The following is an 18,198-nucleotide window of genomic DNA, read 5'->3' as shown; positions in this document are numbered from 1 at the left end:
CCAAACAGCTGATGACATGGTAGAGTCAGAGGCAATAGAGGCTTGGTCAGTTTAGGAACTGGGAGTCTGACCAATCTCCAAAGGATGGGGGCTGTCCGTGGCCACAGACCAAGGACCCTGCCCATCTCTGGCATTAGTTTGGCCAAGTGTTATGCCCGCTTTTGTACCAAAGTCTTCCCATCTGCATAAGGAAGGGGTTAGGTTTGATGGTCTATACCTTCGTGATTAATCCTGGCACTGAAGACAAGGATCTATGCTAAGGAGAGTGAGGGAAATGTGGGGCCAGCAGGAAGTGTTGGGGGACTAGGCTCAGGAAGAAACCCCTGTCCCCAGCCCTGAAAAGCTGAGAAAGGAAAAGCTCAGGAGGCTCACAAAAGAGGCATCATCCCTTTATTCTATACCTGCTTCTTCCTTATTTATCAATAAGGAGCAAGGAGGCCAGATAAAACCTGGAAGCGGTGGTGGGACGGAGGAGACAGGGGCCCTGGCAGTGGCTGCTCCTGGCAGCCCTAAGTCTCGCCAGGTGGTCGAATCACGCGGCCCTCCTTGGTAAGGGCCCAGTTGTAGTTTTGAGGATTGTTGAGGGCAGCTTCAATCTTCTCCTCTAAGTTATCCTGAGTAATGAATGTTTTCACATCTTCCTGTTGGGGACAAAGTGGAAATCAGAGGGTGAGAATCACAAGGGAGAACTGAACCTAGAGGGCAGGTGCTAAGCCCAGCCTTCCCCCGGTAGGAACCCTGGCCACAGCTTCCCTTACTGGGGCCTGCCAGTCTTCAGTTGGATACCTCAAGCAATGGAGAGCTCACTGCCTAGCAGGACAGCTAGTTCCATCAGTGGATGGCTCTGAACGTTCTTCTGAATGTCCAACAATGTCCAGTTTCTCTCACTACTCCTGTTCTCTGGGGCCAAGAGCAATGGGTCTAAGGATTCTTCTCCCAAATAACCCCTGGAGGGCAGCCCTCCCTTCCCACCTCAGTCTTCTCTCCTTCAGCTAACTGGCTTCAGACGTAACACTGAAGAGTCAGACACCTGGGTACTCCTCACAGCACACCTGAGGGCCCTCTATGGGAGGAGGGGCAGTAAAGCCAGAACCCCCCGAAATGGGCAGAGGAATGCCATGTCCTCAGCTCCAAGCCCTCTGAAAGGCCTGGGGAAAGCAGACGAGATTCCTCCAGGAAGCTGCCAGCATTAACCCAGAGGCAGTAGTGCCTTCTTGAGCTCTGGCCCACCTGCAACTGTAGAACTTCTCTCTCCTTCTCTTGGACAAAAGCTTCCATTTCCTGGGCCTTCTGCATCTCCTCCAGCTCCCGGAGCCGCTTCTGCTCCTGCTCTTGCCGCTGAAGCCTTGAGATCCTATGGTGAGGGGTCCATAAGGGCATGAGGTCCCTTCCAAACAGGGACTCCTGTTTCCTGACATGTCGAGACACACTCAGGCCAGGGCTTCCCTTGTCTTTAAGATCCGAGGCCCCCCCACCCTTGTGCCAAGGGGACCCTGGGCCACCTACAGAAAGGGCAGACCCAGCTCCTCACCTCAGTGCCTGCAGCCGAGCATTCTCTGCTTGGTTCCAGGCCATGAGCTGCTTGTGTTCCTCAGAATCCTGTATGGCTTTCAGTCTCCCAAACTTCTGGTCATACGCTTTTCTCCAAACCTCTTCCATGAACTCAAGCCTGGGATTCAGAAATTTGGCATCAAAAGCCAACTCTGGGGACCACCCTCTTTTGTCCCTGGTCCTCCCGAGCACTGATGTCAGACTCAAATAGAAATGGGGCCACTCAACCATACATAAGAATCCCTGCAAGCCACATACCAACTTAGAAAACTACACATTAACATTATCTATATTCTACTGCATTTTTATTAAATAAAAAATAAAATTTCATTATTTTATTAAATATTTCCCAAGGACATTTTAATCTGGATACCTCTGTTTAAGTGTGTCAGACACCTCCGCTCAGAAGACCTCTCGATTCTACTACACAAGACTAATATTTTCAGAGAAGTTGTCAGCACCCCATGTGCCCTCTATGCTCCAGTCAAACTGGGTGACTCTCCACCCTTTTTCATGTCCCACCCTCTTCTCCTGACCCTTTAATTGTCCCCCACCCCCCATACCACCATTCTCCCCACGGCTAGAATGGTCTCCCTGGTCCATCACTCTTTCTTAAAATCCAGGTGTCATCTTGCCCATGAAGCCTTGATCATGTGGTAGCAATGATGGAGCTAGATTTGGGGGTGCGGAAGACGTAGACTTTCATCTTCTCTCAGACACTTATCAGCTAAGACACTTAAGGTCCTGAGCAAATCACTTAAGTGGATAAATGGATGAAAATGTATTTATTAAATGTGCCCAGCCCCATGCTAAAGTGCTGGGGATACAGAGGAAAAATAAAATCAGTCTCTGCTCTCAAGGAATTCAAATAGGGAAAGATACGCACCCCTCTCGGCCTGTTTACTCCTCTGTAAAATGGGTCCATCACCTACCTACCTCAAAGCACCGTGGCGAACATCATATGACTTCATGCAAACCTTGTGGGACTGCTCTTATAATTACGAATTATCATTACTGTAGGCTCCTAGCTTTGTATCCCAAGCACTCAGCAAAATATCTTCCCAGGAAGAAGCTTAATGAAAGTTTGGTGAATTGAGTTACCCTCAATACCCATCTCCAAAGTCTCGGCCCCTTTCTTCTGCCGGGTGGGGTTGGGAAGACGAGGCCCCGCCCCCAGCTGCAGGCTCCTCCCCTGGATGACTCACTCGTGGCCCCGCCCCCAGATGCAGACTCCTCCCCTCCATACCTGAGTGCTCGCACAGTCTGTCTGTAACTCTTGTAACGCTCCATTAGCATGTACATCTCAGCGGGGTCCACGGGGGTCGGGGTTCGCAAGCGCCCGATCTTGGACTTGGAGGGCGGGTCATGGCGGCTCTTACGTCCCCGTGTGGGCGGCAGCAACAGCGGTAAAGATGGAGCAGCGACTGGAGGCCTGAACGAGCGGCCCAAGTGGCCCAAAGTGCGGAGCATGGCCGTAACCCCGAGGCATTCTGGGACAGCGAGTCTGTAACTCTATCTCGTGGCTCGGCGCATGCTCGAGACTTCTGCCAACCACTCACCGCTTTCCGCACGGTCTAGCCCCGCATCTCCCGCCAATCAGCACCCTGTCTCCATTCACCAATCATCACCGTCGATGTGCCTTTCCGCCCTCCCCTATCACCGTTCTGTGTCCCTCGCCAATTACTGCCCTGTCCGTCTAAAGACTCCACCTCCTTTGGCCAATCGCCTTATACGTCCCGCCGTGGCCCTCCCTTTTAACTTTGAGCAGACGCAGTTAGTCTCTCAGTCACCTCGGTAGAGGACAAAGTGTGCGTGTTCCCAGTCTTGGGGAAACGTCGATTTGTCTGTTTTCTCCTGTACTCAATCAACTCCGTGGCTCCCTGTCACTTCTGAGATCAAATATAAAATCCTCTCTAAAGTCCTTTATATCCTAGTCCTCGCCTCCAGTCTTATTCCGCCTACAGCGTGTTCTGCGATCCAGTGACACCGGCCTCCTCGCAGTTCCTAGAACAAGACACTCAATCTCCCGGCTCCAGACCGTCTCCTGTGCCTGGAACTCCCTCCATCCTCATGTCTACCTCCTGGTTTCCTTCAAGTCTCAGCTAAAATTCCACCTTCTATAGGAAGCCTTCCCCGCTCAATGCGCATGCCTTCCCTCTAAGATTCCTTCCCCTTTAGACTGTATAACAGGTTTTCCCGAAATTGAGATTTAAAGTTTTAATAGCTTAAAACTGCACAAAGACTTTTGGGACACCCTTTATGTCTCCTATCCACGTAGATATGCGTTGTCTTCCCCATTAGGTTCTGAACTCCCTGAGAAAAAGGACTGTTTTCTCCTATTCTTTGTTTGCCCTGCGTATCTTAGCACAGTACTCGGCACATAGTAAATGCTTAGTGTTGACTGATTCATAGCATGTTCCTGCATGTATTTTGTACACAAGTCATTGCTGGCAACACATCTCAATCTGTTTATGGCTACCATATATCTCTTCATTGCATTTTGGATCATGGGTAATTTTGATTTTCTGAGGATTGTATTGTTTCATTTTTTGCAGCTATATCTCCTCATAGAAGAATATTAGTGTTTGAAAAAAGAGAGCTTTGTGTCAGAGAACATCTCGTGGTCACTGAAAGTGCTGTCCAGTTTCTCAAATACAACCTTGCTAATTGTCCTTCTATTCTGGCCCCAGTTTATTGCCTGTCCAAGATATGAGTATTTATGCTGGACTGCCCCATGTGGCTGGACACTGAAGTCCAAGCATGCTTAATCCCTTGGTTTTTCCAGGGTAGACTGTTAGGCCCATCTCTTCTGAGTGTTCACAGATCTCATTGAGAAGGCTCTGGACTTTTCTGGAGCTTGGTACAATCAGTGAAATGCCGGCCACAAACAGGAGAATCTGGAGGACCTTACCACCAATAGACACCCTCCCTTCAGCATAAGATATTCTCCATGACTGTGTAATACTTGTATCAAGTATACAATTCCCTGTTGTAAGCTTCCCTTGATACTGACAGTCTAAAGATTCTTTGAATAAAAGTGTTCCTGTAGTTGGTTGCATTCATTGAGGAATCTTGTGAGATGTTGCTGAAGGACAGCCTTTGAGGATTGATGGATGGGTTGGACTAAATGTTGACTCCTTTCCAAATCTCAGGTTCTGTGAAGGCTGTTTTTCTTTATTCAGCCAAGGGCTTTCTTAATTCAGCCAAGGGCTTTCTTATAAATCAGCCAACAGCTGCTGCCTGGAAATCCTTAAGGACCATGGAGAGTGCCAGTGGCCTTTGTTGGGGCTTCTTTCCAATTCCTTGGAGCAATTAATTCCTTAAAACACACACACGCACATTCCTCCTAGCTTTACCAAATATGTCTTTCTCACAACTGCCCTAGGTGTTGGGTAGCAGTCACAATTTCAAACCATGCAGCAATCTTTGAAGGGAACCCTGTAACTACTACCTCTAGATGCTCCAAAACCAGCCTGGCTTCAGCAGAAATCGCTCCCATTGGGTCAGCAGGTGGCTCCACTTAGGCAGCGTGGAACAATGGAAAGAGCACTGGCTCTGGAGTAGGGAGACCTGGTTTCAAATCCTACCTTTGTGGCCTTGGGCAAGTCATTTAACTTCTATAGGCCTCAGTTCCTTCATCAGCAAAATGAAGGGGTTGGCTGTTAAGGTCTCTTCCAGCTAGAATTTATGAGCCTATGATCCAGAATCACACAGTCTGGAAAGCACCAGATGCCACAGAGGCAGCAATGACATAATTTAATTGGGAACAATAGGTGGGAAGTTACAAGAAAAAGATTTTATTTCAATATAAGGAAAAACTCCATAGCAATCATCTGAGGGGGTTGCTGAGCCCTGTCTATGATGTGTTGATGTGTCACCCCTGTGTATGATGAGTCACCCCATCTACTGCCTGTGATTGACTGCCTGTGAAAGCTAGCGCAGTGGGCTACCTCCTGAGAAGAGAGAGGAGGCCTTTTCACTAGGACAGAGCACAAATGGAGGTGGTGGCAGAGGAAGAGCCCTCAGTCAGTCAGTTAGCATTTATCTGTGCCAGGTACTGTGCTAAGCTTTGGGGATCCAAAAAAAGGCTACCAATAGTCCCTTTTCTCAAGGAGCTCTCAGTCCAACGGGGAAGAGAGAATGCAAACAATGAGGTGCAGAAAAAAATAAAGACAGGATAAATTGGAAATAATCACAGATTATGCAAATAATTGCATTAAGTGGGTTTGAGAAAGGTTTTCTATAGAATGTAGGATTTTAGCTGGGACTTGAAGGAAGCTGGGAGGTAGAGAAGAGGAGGGATAGAGTGATAGGTAGGGCAGACAGTGAGAGAAAATGCTTGGGGTTGGGAAATGGTGTGTCCTGTTGGAGGAACAACATGGAGGCCAATGTCACTAGATGGCAGATTACACCGCAGGATGTAAGGCATAGAAAGACTATAAAGGTAGGAAGCACCAGTTGTGAAGGGCTTTAAGAGACAATCAGAGAATTTGCTATTTGATCTTGGAGGTGGTAGAGAGCCATTGGAGTGGGTAGGGAGGTGGCATGGTCAGACCTGTGCTTTAGGTAAATCACTTTGGGAGTTAGTGGAGGATGGTCTGGAGTTGAGAAGGTCTTTGGCAGGAAGACCACACAGAAAGCTATAGCAATAGTGCGGGTGTGAGGAGAGGAGGGCCTGTACCAGGATGGTGGCAGTGTCAGAGGAGAGAAGGGGAGAAATATTGCAAAGATGGAAATGACAGGGCCTGCCCACTGATTAGACAGGAGGGTGTGGCAGAGCCTGGGGGTGAGAGAGTGAGAAGCTGAGGGTGACAGCTACGTTTTGAGCCTGGGGGGCTGGGATGATGGTGGTACCCTCAATAGTAATAGGGAAGTTAAGGAAAGAGGTAAGTTTTTGGAGAAAGATAATGAATCCCATTTTGGACATGTTGAATTTAAGACATCTAGAGGACACGCAGTATGAAATCTCTAATAGGCAATTGGAAATGGGACAGTGAGGAAATGGGAAGTTGAGAGACAGGTTAGGGCTGGACGAGTAGGTCTGACAGCCAACTTCAGAGGGATAATCATTGAAACAACAGGAATCACCAATGAAACAATATAGAATATGGATAACGGAACACATTTATTAATTACCTACTTGGAGCAATGCCCTGGGGCTGCTAAGTTTGACCCGGCAAACCCCATCTTCCGGGGCTTACTAGGAGAGAGGATAGACATCGATAATAAACAAGGAAAGGTCAGTGAGAAGTCCCAGGAGCTGAGAGCAAGGTGTCTGCTGACACCGTGGGGGAAGGGTGTTGGGCCCAGTCACTTCTTCTGTTGTTGCTGGGCCAGAACTTCAGTCTGCAGAGAAGAGAGAGAGAGAGAGAGCAGTGCTAATGATGTTAATGAAAGCAGGGTGTTGGTGTGTTGTGTGGATGGAGCGCTAGGTGGGCTGGGTTCAAGTGCTGCGTCTGAAGCCTCTCGGCTGCCTGACCCTGCACATGTCACAACCTTCCCCTGCCCACAGGCTTCCCCTAAGGAGGTCCCTTGCAGAGGGCTGGGCGAGGATGGAGTTTCCTCACCTGCAAGTTCACTCAACTAATGAAAACGTGGTGGCAAAAAATGAAACCTGTCTTTGATTCTTGTAGTGTTTCACAATGTACAAAGGGCTCTACTGTTTTCAAAGTACTTTCACATTTAAAATAATCATCTTTAGGGGCTGTCATGGGTAAAGCCATTCTAGGGGAACAGATTCCTTCTACCAATGTGACCCTGGGCAAGTCATTTAACTGCTCTCAGCCTCAGTTTCCTTATCTATAAAATGACAATAACCAAAGCTCCTGCAGGAAAAAAAGGAAAAGAAGCTACATGTTCAAAAATATTTCCAGCAGCTCCTTTTGTGGTGGCTAAGACTTGGAAATGGAGCCGATGCCCGTCAGGCGGGGAGTGGCTGAATGAGCTGCGGTGCACGGATGCGAAGGAATAGCACTGTGCCGGGAGAAATGGTGAGCAGGCTGATTTCAGAAAAACACGGAAAGACTCGTATGAAATAATGAAGAACGAAACGAGCAGAACCAAGAGAGCATCGCACACGTGAACAGCGATCCGGCTCACAAAGGAAATGTGAACAAGGAAGTTACTCTGAGTATGACAAGTATTCAAATCAACTAACAAAGGACCTATGAAGGAAGGTGCTATCCTCCTCCAGAGAAAGAATCAGTAAATAGAAGAGCGCATAGTACAGTTTTACATACACACATACACACACACACATATACACACATGTATATATACACACACATATGTATATATAGATACACACTATATATGTATGTAGTATATACACATACACACATACACACACATATATGTCAAATGGTGGCCTTCTCTAGTGCAGAGTGGAGAAGACTTAAAATGTAACAAAAATAAATTCATTAAAATTTTTAAAATAGCGCTGGCCTCACAGGACTGTCCAGAGGATCACACGAGATAACATGTTAGAGAACCCAGCCTCCTTATTTTTACAGATGAGGAAACTGAGGTCCAGAGAAGTCAAGCAAGTTGACTAAGGTCACACAGGTGACTGCTGAGCCCAGATTCTCCTTGGCTGCCTGAGGTCTCTTTCTCTCATCTGGGCAGGGGTGACCCCATTTCTTCACTTAGAAAAAAGAGGTTAGGAGGGATGGGGCTAGATAAGGAATGGATAAGCCAGTAGGAGAAGGGCAGAGTCTATTCCCTTTGTCTCCAAGGGCCCAGGGTCGAGAAATGGTGGTCAGGGTAGGGCTGGGAGGACTCAGGGTTTGCTCTCACCAGCAGCGTCTTCAGCAGGGACATCTCACCACCATCCCACGGTTTCCCTTCTTCAGAAGGCTGAGCAGAGAATGGAAAACAGAGACGAATGAGGTCTTTTCTCCTTTCTTGTTGAAGGGAAGAGAAATAATGATCCTAGGTCCCCTTCAAAGCTTTAGAGATAGAAGGGGTGGGAGAAGGGCTGCCCATATCCATGGTTCTGGCCTCCCCAGGAAGATGAAGGTGTTTGAGGGGCCCAGGCTCCCATGGGTGAGGTTTGGGTCAAGGTCTCTGGCCTTTGAACATCATCTCTAGCACCAGACCCTTTACTAGCGGAGAGTGGCCCTGTGCATCCTGGAGAACTGCGCAGGAGAGGAGGCAGAGATAATAAAGGAGGGAGAATGAAGAAGAAGGAATAGACATACATTTCACTTACCTCTAGGCCTGGGATCCCATCTAAGTCCCTCTTTCCCCCAGGATACCAGCCATGGGACCAGTGTTGAGCATAAGAAATCTGGGTCCCTAGAACCAGCAGCACTAAGAGCAAGAGGGGCCGTAGAGGAGACATGGCAGAGAGGTTATCCAGGTGGCCTGGAGGATGGAACAGAGGGGCAGAAGAGTCACCAGGGCTGCTTCAGCACACTATAGAACCTGGCTACAAGGTTGTTGTTGGGGACAATAATACACTTCATTCTCTGTGTCACAGGGTTTTGCGGCAAAAGCAATTTGCAAACCTTGATGCACTATAATAATCTCAGCCCTCTGCAGGGGCACTTACATGCCCCTTTCTCCTAGTCAGCTTCTCATCCCCAGGGAAGACAGCTCAGACCCCACTTCGTTACCCCCCTCACTCTAAATTCTGCTTACTGTCCCAGGGGTCATCTTCCTTCCCCACTTCTTGGGGTAATCTAAATATCAAGTAGAACTAGAGACAGTACAGAGCATCAGATAGAACAGTGGCCTTGGAGTCAGGAAGACATGGTTCAAATTCCACCTCAGACATTTACTAGCTGTGTGACCCTAAGCTAGTCACTTAACCACTGTTTGCCTTAGTTTTCTCATCTGTACAATGAGGATTATAATAGCACTTACCTCTTAGGGTAGTTGTGAGGACCAAATGAGATAATTGTAAAGCACCTACCACAGTCCTGACACATAGTAGGCGCTGTGTACATATTAGCTGTTTATTACTATTACTTCGTTTTCCTCCTATCCTCAGCTTCCTCATCCCTTATATAGGGGAGTTTGGGAGATCCTTTCCAGCTCTAGGTATGTGATCTTACAAAACCCCCCCAGGGGTAAAGGGGGTAAGCTTGTCTTGCTTTTAGAAGGGAAGGTGGAGGGAGGTACTGGCTTCATTGAAGAGTGGGGGATCTAGGAGTAAGTAAAGGGAAACTGAATTAGCTTTCTGGTTGGTCTTCCTGCCCAAGTTTCCAATCCATCCTTCTATCAGTAGCAAAGTGATTTTTTTTCTAAAGCACAGGTTTGACCATGTCTTGCTCCTGCTCTATGAGCCTCAGCGGCTCCCTATTAATTCCTGGATCAAATATAAAACCCTCTGTTTGGCACTTAAGACTCTTCATAATATGGCTCCTACTTTTCCAGTCTTCTTTTGAAAAAAAAAAAAGCTTTTATTGATATTTTTTTTACTTCACCATAGTTTTCCTCTTTGCCCTTTCTTCCCCAGCCCAGAGAGTCATCCCATAAAACAAGTAGTATTTTTAAAGACAAAAAATGAAAAAGAAGGAAAAACTAGCATAACTGATTAATAAATCAAAAGAGTCAGAACCTTTTGGCTTTTTTATGCTTTAGTCCCCTCCTAGCCATCTATGATCCAGTGATGCTGGCCTCGGTGCTGGTCCTTGAACACAACATCCCATCTCCCTTTGCACTGGCTGCTCCCATCCCTGGAATGCGTTACCTTCCCCCCTCCTCTTCCTTCAAGATTCAGTTCTTGTCTTCTGAAGGGGGTCTTTCCCAACTCCCTCAGCTACTGGTCTCTTTGCCTCTGATTTTACCTTTTCAATTACTCTCTCTCTCTGTCTCTCTCTCTCTCTGTCTCTCTCTCTCTCTCTCTCTCTCTCTCTATATATATATATATATATATATATATATAGATAGATAGATATGTATGTATATATATATGCATGTGTATATACACACACAGGTATATATATGTATATATACATATATATATCTATACATATATACACACACACACACACACACACACACACACACACACATATATATATATATATATATATATATATATATATATATATATATATATAGCTATTTACATGTCCGCCCCTTTAGAATGTAAGTTCCTGGAGGCCAGGGACTATTTTTTTTGCCTTTCTTTGGATCTCCAATGCAGCCACAGTGCCTGCCATATGGTAAATGTTTAATAGATGCTTGTTGACTGTCTGACTGACCTCCAGGGAGGGAGGACCAACTCTCTCCTTTGAAGCCTATTCTCCTTTTGAAGAGCTCTGATTTCTTAGGAAGTTTTCTTTGCATTAATCCTTTGTTTGTCCCCCCCCAACCCCACATTGATTTCCAAGTTCCTTTAACTTGTTCTGCCTTCAGGGGCCAAGCTGAACAAATCCAACCCTTCCACACCATGGCTCTTTGAATACATTAAGAAAGTTATGATCTCTCCCCTAAATGTTCTGTTCCCCAAGGCTTTATATGCCATGGTCTCCAGTTCTTTCCCTATTCTCATTACGCTCTTCTGAATGTTCTCTGGTTTATTTATCAGTAGTCTTCCTCAAAGTAGAACCCAGAACTGAGCCCAGTACATACCAGATATGGCCTGACAAGGACAGGGTACGGCTATACTATACATCAGAGCTCTCAATTCAGTCTAAGATTGCGTTGGTATTTCTGACTGCTGTATCCTAAGATGCAGCTTCTTAAGGCACAAAGTGAAATTGAAACCTGAGAATGTTAAGGCTGAGGACATCAGCCCCAGTGTCTTTTACTCTGGAAGCAGGAGGGCAGGGAGTTCCTTCCACCAGTCAACTATTCATTCCTAGTTAAATGGGCTCAGGAGTAGGGAAAAGGAACAGTGGGAAAGAAAGCCCTGTCCCCCAGTCCCAAAGACAGCATGTAAAGTGATATATCAGGGTAAGGAGTCAAGATGAAAAGCAGTGGCTCAGTCATTTCTCCAGGGCAAGTTTGTGGAAGACAAAAAGTAAAGAGAACAAAGGTAGCAGGGAAGGGGAATGGACAATCGAGAGGAGAGAAAGTATGTTTCTCCACATCTTTCTGTCTCTGGAGAAGCTGCTTCCCCCTCCCTCTCATTTGACTTTCTTCCAATTAATGAAGGAGAGAAGGGGCAAAGCATTGAAATCAAGAGAAGAGGCCGGTACCAGGAACACTGGAGAGAAGGGGAGGATGTTTGGGGGGAGCGCAGGGGTGAATGAGAGGGGACAAGGAAAGCTCTGGAGCAAGGGAAGAGGGGAACTGGAGGAGCTCAAAGGAAAGGGGAGGTTTGCAGATGAGGGAGAAAGGATGGGCTAAGTCTGGGACAAGGGGCATGGGAAGAACTTAGGTGAGGAGAGCAAGGAAGGGGAAGTCCTAGATCAAGGGGAGAAGGGACAGGAAACAGGAGGAGCCCTGTGGAGCAAGGGGAGAAGGAGCTTGGGGTAAATGGGAAAGGTATAGAGGGAAGCACAACTTTGAAAGAAGACAGAAGAGCCAAGGAAGTGGTGGCAGGGCTGAGTCTTCCCTTCTTTAGGAAGGAATAGGAAAATCAAGGAATCCAAGGACCTGGGCAAGGAGAGGAAGGCAGCAGATTTACTTACCTGAAAGTGGGCTCAGACTCGTGGCTTTGGTGATAGCAGCAGAGACTCAGAATCCAAGACTGGCCACTGAGAGTATTTATCCAGGACTGGCTCCACCCCAATTTTCCTTCTCCCTCTCCCTCCTCCCTCCAGTTGCTGGGCAAAGGAGAGGGCAGGGTAGACAAACAGTCTCCAGACTTTAGAGAGGGGAGGACCTTACACATACACCTATGGGGAGGGATGGGGAGAGGGATGAAGTAGAGAACATGAGCCATGGGTCATGGGGGTCAGGTAACTTACTCACAAACTGTCAGAGCTGGAAAGGTCCCTATCTGGACTAACGCTATGAATCACTCACTAACAAGAATTTATCAAGTGTGCCTAATATGCATTCTGCACTGTCATTATACAAATGGGGAAACTGAGCCCCAGAGAGAGGAAAATGGGAAAATGCAGTTTCTCATGTATGAAACCTGGGATTTGATGCTTCTCTCCTCGGGATACTACCACTCTTCATCACCACCAGTCTGGATTATTGAAGTGGCCTCCCAGTGCACCTTTCTGTATTCACTCTTTCCACTCTGTTAAACTATCCTTTGTAAACACTCTCAGAACAATCTTTCTTGGGTGGTTTTATCATTTCTCTGCTCAAAAATCTTCCATGGCTCCCTTTCTCCTATAAAGCAGGGCTTGAACTCCTTGGCTTGGCATGCAGACTATGGGGAACTCGACACCCCACAAACATTTCAGTCTTATCTCATATTACTGTCCTCTTTAAAATCTTCTCTAGAATATGCTTCTCCCCCTTACACAACCTGCATTCTCTCTTACCACCTACGGTGTTCCCTAGGAATGGAATATCTTTCCTTCCTTTTTCTGCTCCTATCAAATATCACCTCCAAATGATGCATTCTTTGAATTTTATCTCCTCAGTAAGGACTCTTCTTCTCTGAAATAACACTTTATTTTGTAATACTTGAGTGTATTTACCATATATTATTGCATATTATCGATGTTTAGGTTTTATTCCCTTACTAGACTATGGGTTCCATGAAAGAAGAGTTATATATTATTTGTGTTGTAAATGATATATAGTTCTTCTTATTTCTCTGGCATGTAAAGGTTAAAAAGTGCTTTTCTCATAACAACCTAATAAGATATTTTAAGTATTACTTTATTTCACAATGAGGAAACAGAGACTTGGGGGGGAAGTGACCTACCCAAGGTCACACAGCTAATCAATATTGGCCGTAGGACTCGAACCTGGATCCATTTACTCCAAGGCCAGCAGACTCTTATGACTAAAGTGTGCATTTCTCCCAGGACTAAGCGTAGAACTCTTCACATAATAGGTGTTTAATAAATGTTTATTGAATTTAATTCAACTCATTCATGCTCGGTTATCTTTAGTTCCTCAGTGGGCAGTTATCCTCGTTGTGAGCATGGGTAATTTTCAGCCTTTTTCTCTTAGGAGGTATTTTGCTATCTGTGAAATGGGCAAAGGAGCAGCATAAGGCAGTTCACTCCAAAGCCAGAACCTGTCCACAAACATTCCCTTCTCCACTCACCCGTGCAGAGAGCCAGGACTGGGAGGGGGGAGGGTTATGAGTTTAGCATCCCTGGGATGGGTTAGCCCCTGCTTTCTCCTTTTCAGGATAGAGGACCAGGGCCCATTGGGACAAGCAGGGGACTTTTATCTCTGTTCCTGCAGTACGTCTGTGGGGCCAGAGGGAGATTCCCCAACCCATCAAGACTTCAATTTAGTTCAACAAATATTTATTTAATATGTGTAAGGCTCAGTGTTGGAATCCAGGGAAGATGCAAGGAAAAATGCAACACAGTCCTGCTCTAATATATTAGGGGAGAGGACATATACACAACTAAGTATGGTGTGAGGCATATTGTGATTGGAATGAATGAGGAATCCAGGCAGAGCACTCTAGGAAAATTTGTGGAGGGAGAGTCCCTCTTAGCTGGGAGGATCAGGGAAGGCTTTGTGGGGGTGTTAGGCATTGAAAGTAGGGAGAGACTTCAATATGTAGCAGGTGTGTGAATACACCCAAGCAGGCAGGAGAGGGTAGGATAAGATCAGGAAATAGCTAGCGGTCCTGTTGGTTGACATGCAATTTTTGAATGAGAACAGAAAAAACTATAGGTTAGAGCCCAACTGTAGAAGGCTCCGGTGGCTAAAACAAGAAGCTTGCCATTTACCCTTGAGCTGATGGAGAGCCACTGAAGACTGTTGAGCAGGGCAGGGATGAGGGCCTGATTTACTCCGCTCTGGACAGACTATTTGAAAGCAAATGAAGGAGGGATTAGGGATGAATCAGGGATGTCATTTGGGAGGCTATGACAGTGATCTAGGGGGTGATAAGGTGAACCTGCACTTAGGCAGAGATTACTAATAATTAGTAATTAATTAATACAGAGGAAGTGAAAGTTATGGGAGATTTTGGAGAGACTGAGCAGGTTTGGTAACTGGATTTCAAAGTTTGTTTTTAAAATCTCATTTGGTTCTTTCACCTCTGGGAGGAAAGTGCTATGTTGTCCTCAGTTTACAGGTGAGGAAACTGAGTCACGTTAGGGGACTCACAGCTAGGCCATACAACTAACAAGCCTCAGAGGGGGAATTTGAACCCGGGTCTTCTCTGACTTTAGGTTCAGTGTTTTCTTCCCTCTACCACAGTCTCCCCACAGTTCTTCATGCCAAGGCTTGAACATGAGAGATTGGCAAATGGTGGTACCATTGACAACTCAATTCAATGAGCATTTATGAAGCAATGAGGCTTAGTTGAGAAAGAGCCCGCCTGAAACCAGGAAGAGTTGGGTTCAAGTCCTGCCTCCGACACAATGGCTGTGTGACTCAGGGCAAGAATACAAATTGCAGAGGGGGTACTGATATGCACTAAAGAAAGGACTTTACCCACTGAGAGTACCTTATATCGAAGAAATAATAGGTTTAATTTTTAAAATGTGGAAGGCACAATGGGCTAGACATTGGGAATACAAAGCTTATATTCTATGGGGAGATACACATGTAACCACATAAGTGAATACAAGATAATTGGAGCAGTGAGTCCTAAAACTAGGGAATCAGGAAAGTCTCCGTCCTGTAGGCAGACCTGAGTTGAACCTTGAAACATGCTAAAAGATTCTAATAAGCAGAAGGTCCAGAAATTCCAACATGGGCAAAGATATGAAGGTAGAAGATGGTGTGAGTTGAGGAAATAGAAAATGGGTCAGTTTAGCCGGATTGTAGAGTTTGTGAGAGGGAATAACATAAAACAAGTTCAGAAAGGTAGGATGGAGTCAAACTTTAAATGTCAAGCTCAGGAGTTTGTATTTCATCTTGGAGGCAATAGAATCAGTGAAGACTCTTGAGCAGGGGAGCAATATGGTAAGACCTATGCTTTACGAATATTATTTTGGCAATTCTGTGTAGGATGGACTGGAGAGACTTGAAGCAAAAAAGCCAATTAGGAGGTAACTGCAATAGCCCAGCGAAAATGAAGAGGACTGGGATGGTGGCTGTGAATGGAGAAAAGGGGATGGAGGTGAGAAATGTTTTAGATAAAGGATCAACAATACTTGGCAACTGATTGGGGATGGAGATGTTGAGTGAAGATGAAGAGTTGAAGATGACTCCATGAATATGATCCCGGGAGACTGGAAGGATAGTAATGTTCTCAAAAGAAATAGGGGTGATTAGAGCAGAGATGGATTTAGAAAGAAAGAGAATGAATTCTGTTTTGGGGATATAACTCAGAGATGTCTGAGGGGCATCTAGTGAAGCTGCTTGGGCCAAGAGCTCTGGAATGTTGTGAACGCTAGATATGTAGACTAAGTCTGAATAGACAGATAATGGGTTCCATTTCAAAGGAAATCTTCCAGTGGAGGCTGGATGACCACTTGTCAGGGACTTATTAGAGGGGCAACTTATTCAGGCACTGGCTGGACTAGGTACATTCTGAGGTCCCTTCCACCTCTGATTCTGTGACTGTCCCCTCCCTTGTTGGGAACATGTTCATTTTGATGCAGTTGAATTAGCTTCTTGGGTTATCATGTGATCCCAAGATTAGTGAACTAAAAAGGGAATTGTAGATAGAAAAGAGAAGACCTATGATAGAGTCTTAAGTTTGGAGGGCCATCCACAGTTAGGGAGCAGGATATAGATGATGGTGCAGAAAAGACTGAAACTGTGACAAATGATGGTCAGAAGAATCTGGCTCAGGGTGAGGGCAGATCCTTTCCTTCTCTGTGCCTATTTCCTTGTCTGTAAAACGAGAGTTGGACTAGATGAACTGTAAGTCCTTTTAGCTCTGACAAAGTTCCTGCTTCCTGGGGGGTTCTGTTCAGAAGATACAGGAAATGGAAGACAGGACAAGTGAATCCCTGTATTCTTCCGCTTCTCTCTACTGATGTGTGAGGTGGGGTGAGGGGTCAAAGACAAAGGAATGGTTAGGACTCTGAGCAGACAAAGTCACATCAAGGATCACAGATCAGTCCTTTTTTAGAGGCAATCCATGGAAGTAGGACAACCCCGGAGACCCCATTTAGGCTCTGCCTGAAAACAAGACATTCATTAAATGTTAAATGGAGCCTGTCTCCCCTTCTCCCATTGGGAGTTAAGCAGATGTTTGCGAGGTTAATAGCCATGGCCTAGACTGTTTGTAGAACCGGAGGAGATGGGGAATTAGCTTTTCAATGTCCTAGGAAACAAAATGCTCCCCAGTGGAGAGAGGGGAAGCAGTCAGATAGGGAAAGAGTTTGTCTTCATTTCCTAGCTTAGGAAAGAATCTTCATCTGTTGATCTAACAACTCTAGATAGGCAGTCGCTGCTCCTTCCTCTACCCCTCCCAAAGCCCTGACGTGTGGGGTTGAAGGGTGGAAGGAGGAGAGGAGAGGCCCAAGTGTTTTGAAGGAGGAGGTATAGAAGCTTATGTCTAGGGTTTGAAGAGCCCAAGTCTGCAATGTTTTCCAGGATATTTGAAAGGGACCAGATATTTAGTGGGTTGTTTTCTTCATAGGGGGAGATGAAAAGGAGGTAAAGCCTAGGCTTGTGTATTTAGAAGGTAGATCTTTGGTATTGGGGATGAGGTGGAGCAGAAGCCCAGGTCTGTCTTATTTGGTAGGCAATATTTTGGTAGGGCAGAAACTGGGTCTGTAGTGTTTGGGGCCACAGATCTGGGAACCATACAGGTTCCTAAAGAGTGGATGGCTCTCCCCCGAGGTTGAGGAGTCCTCTATGAGCCTTGGTGTTTTCTTTCTTGGAGAAACTAGCATTTATTTAGCACCTACTATGTGTGGGTACAGGGTAACACTGAACTCAGAGAACTGAAGGTGGGATTTTCCATTAGACAGAAGGAAAGTTGTCCAGACTGTTTAGGCTCTTGCTCCTGGGGGTCCATTTTGTGTCTTCCATTTTCTGTTGGGTGAAATAAAAGATGGCTTGCATCTGATTTTATCCATATTAAGAGAAGCCCAAACAAGCAATATTCAGATCTTCCCAGTGGAAAAAAAAATGAGTAGGTGGGGCCAAAGAGAGCTCTTTTTTTTTTTTTTTGAGGAAGCCCTAAGATGAGATCCTATCTATGTAAAGTTCAAGGCTGTGGTTCTGAGCCATGGGTTACAACCACAAAAGAAGGGATAGGACCCATCAATGCGGTTTCATTGTTTTGCTTTGAATTAATTTGAATAAGTATTTGGATAGTTTGAAAGTCTCTTACATATGGAACTTTAACTATAGCTACAGATTCATTGAATCATAAAGAATTTCTAGTGTCATTAGCGATCTTCTTTGCTGGCTTATCATCCACATCATGCCACTGAACTGTGGGTGTTTGCCAAGGTTCTGTCCTGGGCACCCCTCCCCCTTCTCTATCTATACTTTCCCTCCGTAACCTCACCAGCTGCCAGGAATGTAATGATTATCTCCATGAAAATGATTGACAGATCAATATATTTAGCCCCAGTCTCTCTTCTGAGCTAGAATACTGCATCACCTTAGACAAACTATATGCCTCAGAGATATCATAAACCCAACATGTCTAAAACTGAACCCACTGTCTTTTCTCTTGAACCC

The 18,198-nt window shown here is 45.8% G+C and overlaps 2 protein-coding genes across 2 annotated transcripts; both read right to left on the bottom strand.

Annotated features, from left to right (window-relative positions):
* Positions 1-368: 368 nt before the first annotated feature.
* On the bottom strand, positions 369-3,038 carry MRPS26 (mitochondrial ribosomal protein S26). Its single transcript, XM_036764036.1, has 4 exons — positions 2,798-3,038; positions 1,532-1,669; positions 1,231-1,354; positions 369-641 (listed from the first exon to the last, which is right to left on the bottom strand). The coding sequence occupies exons 1-4, from the start codon at positions 3,019-3,021 to the stop codon at positions 510-512; spliced, it is 618 nt and encodes a 205-aa protein (XP_036619931.1). The 5' UTR covers positions 3,022-3,038; the 3' UTR covers positions 369-509.
* A 3,619-nt stretch (positions 3,039-6,657) lies between these two features.
* LOC118852858 (progonadoliberin-2) lies at positions 6,658-12,176 on the bottom strand. The gene is made up of 4 exons (XM_036762562.1): positions 12,138-12,176; positions 8,762-8,916; positions 8,347-8,406; positions 6,658-6,897 (listed from the first exon to the last, which is right to left on the bottom strand). The coding sequence occupies exons 2-4, from the start codon at positions 8,891-8,893 to the stop codon at positions 6,862-6,864; spliced, it is 228 nt and encodes a 75-aa protein (XP_036618457.1). The 5' UTR covers positions 8,894-8,916; positions 12,138-12,176; the 3' UTR covers positions 6,658-6,861.
* Positions 12,177-18,198: the final 6,022 nt, after the last annotated feature.

Source organism: Trichosurus vulpecula, chromosome 6 (genome assembly GCF_011100635.1).
Source record: "Trichosurus vulpecula isolate mTriVul1 chromosome 6, mTriVul1.pri, whole genome shotgun sequence".
Classification (NCBI taxonomy): domain Eukaryota; kingdom Metazoa; phylum Chordata; class Mammalia; order Diprotodontia; family Phalangeridae; genus Trichosurus; species Trichosurus vulpecula.
Note: the sequence above shows the minus strand (reverse complement) of the source record. Positions and strands in the feature narration are given on the sequence as shown.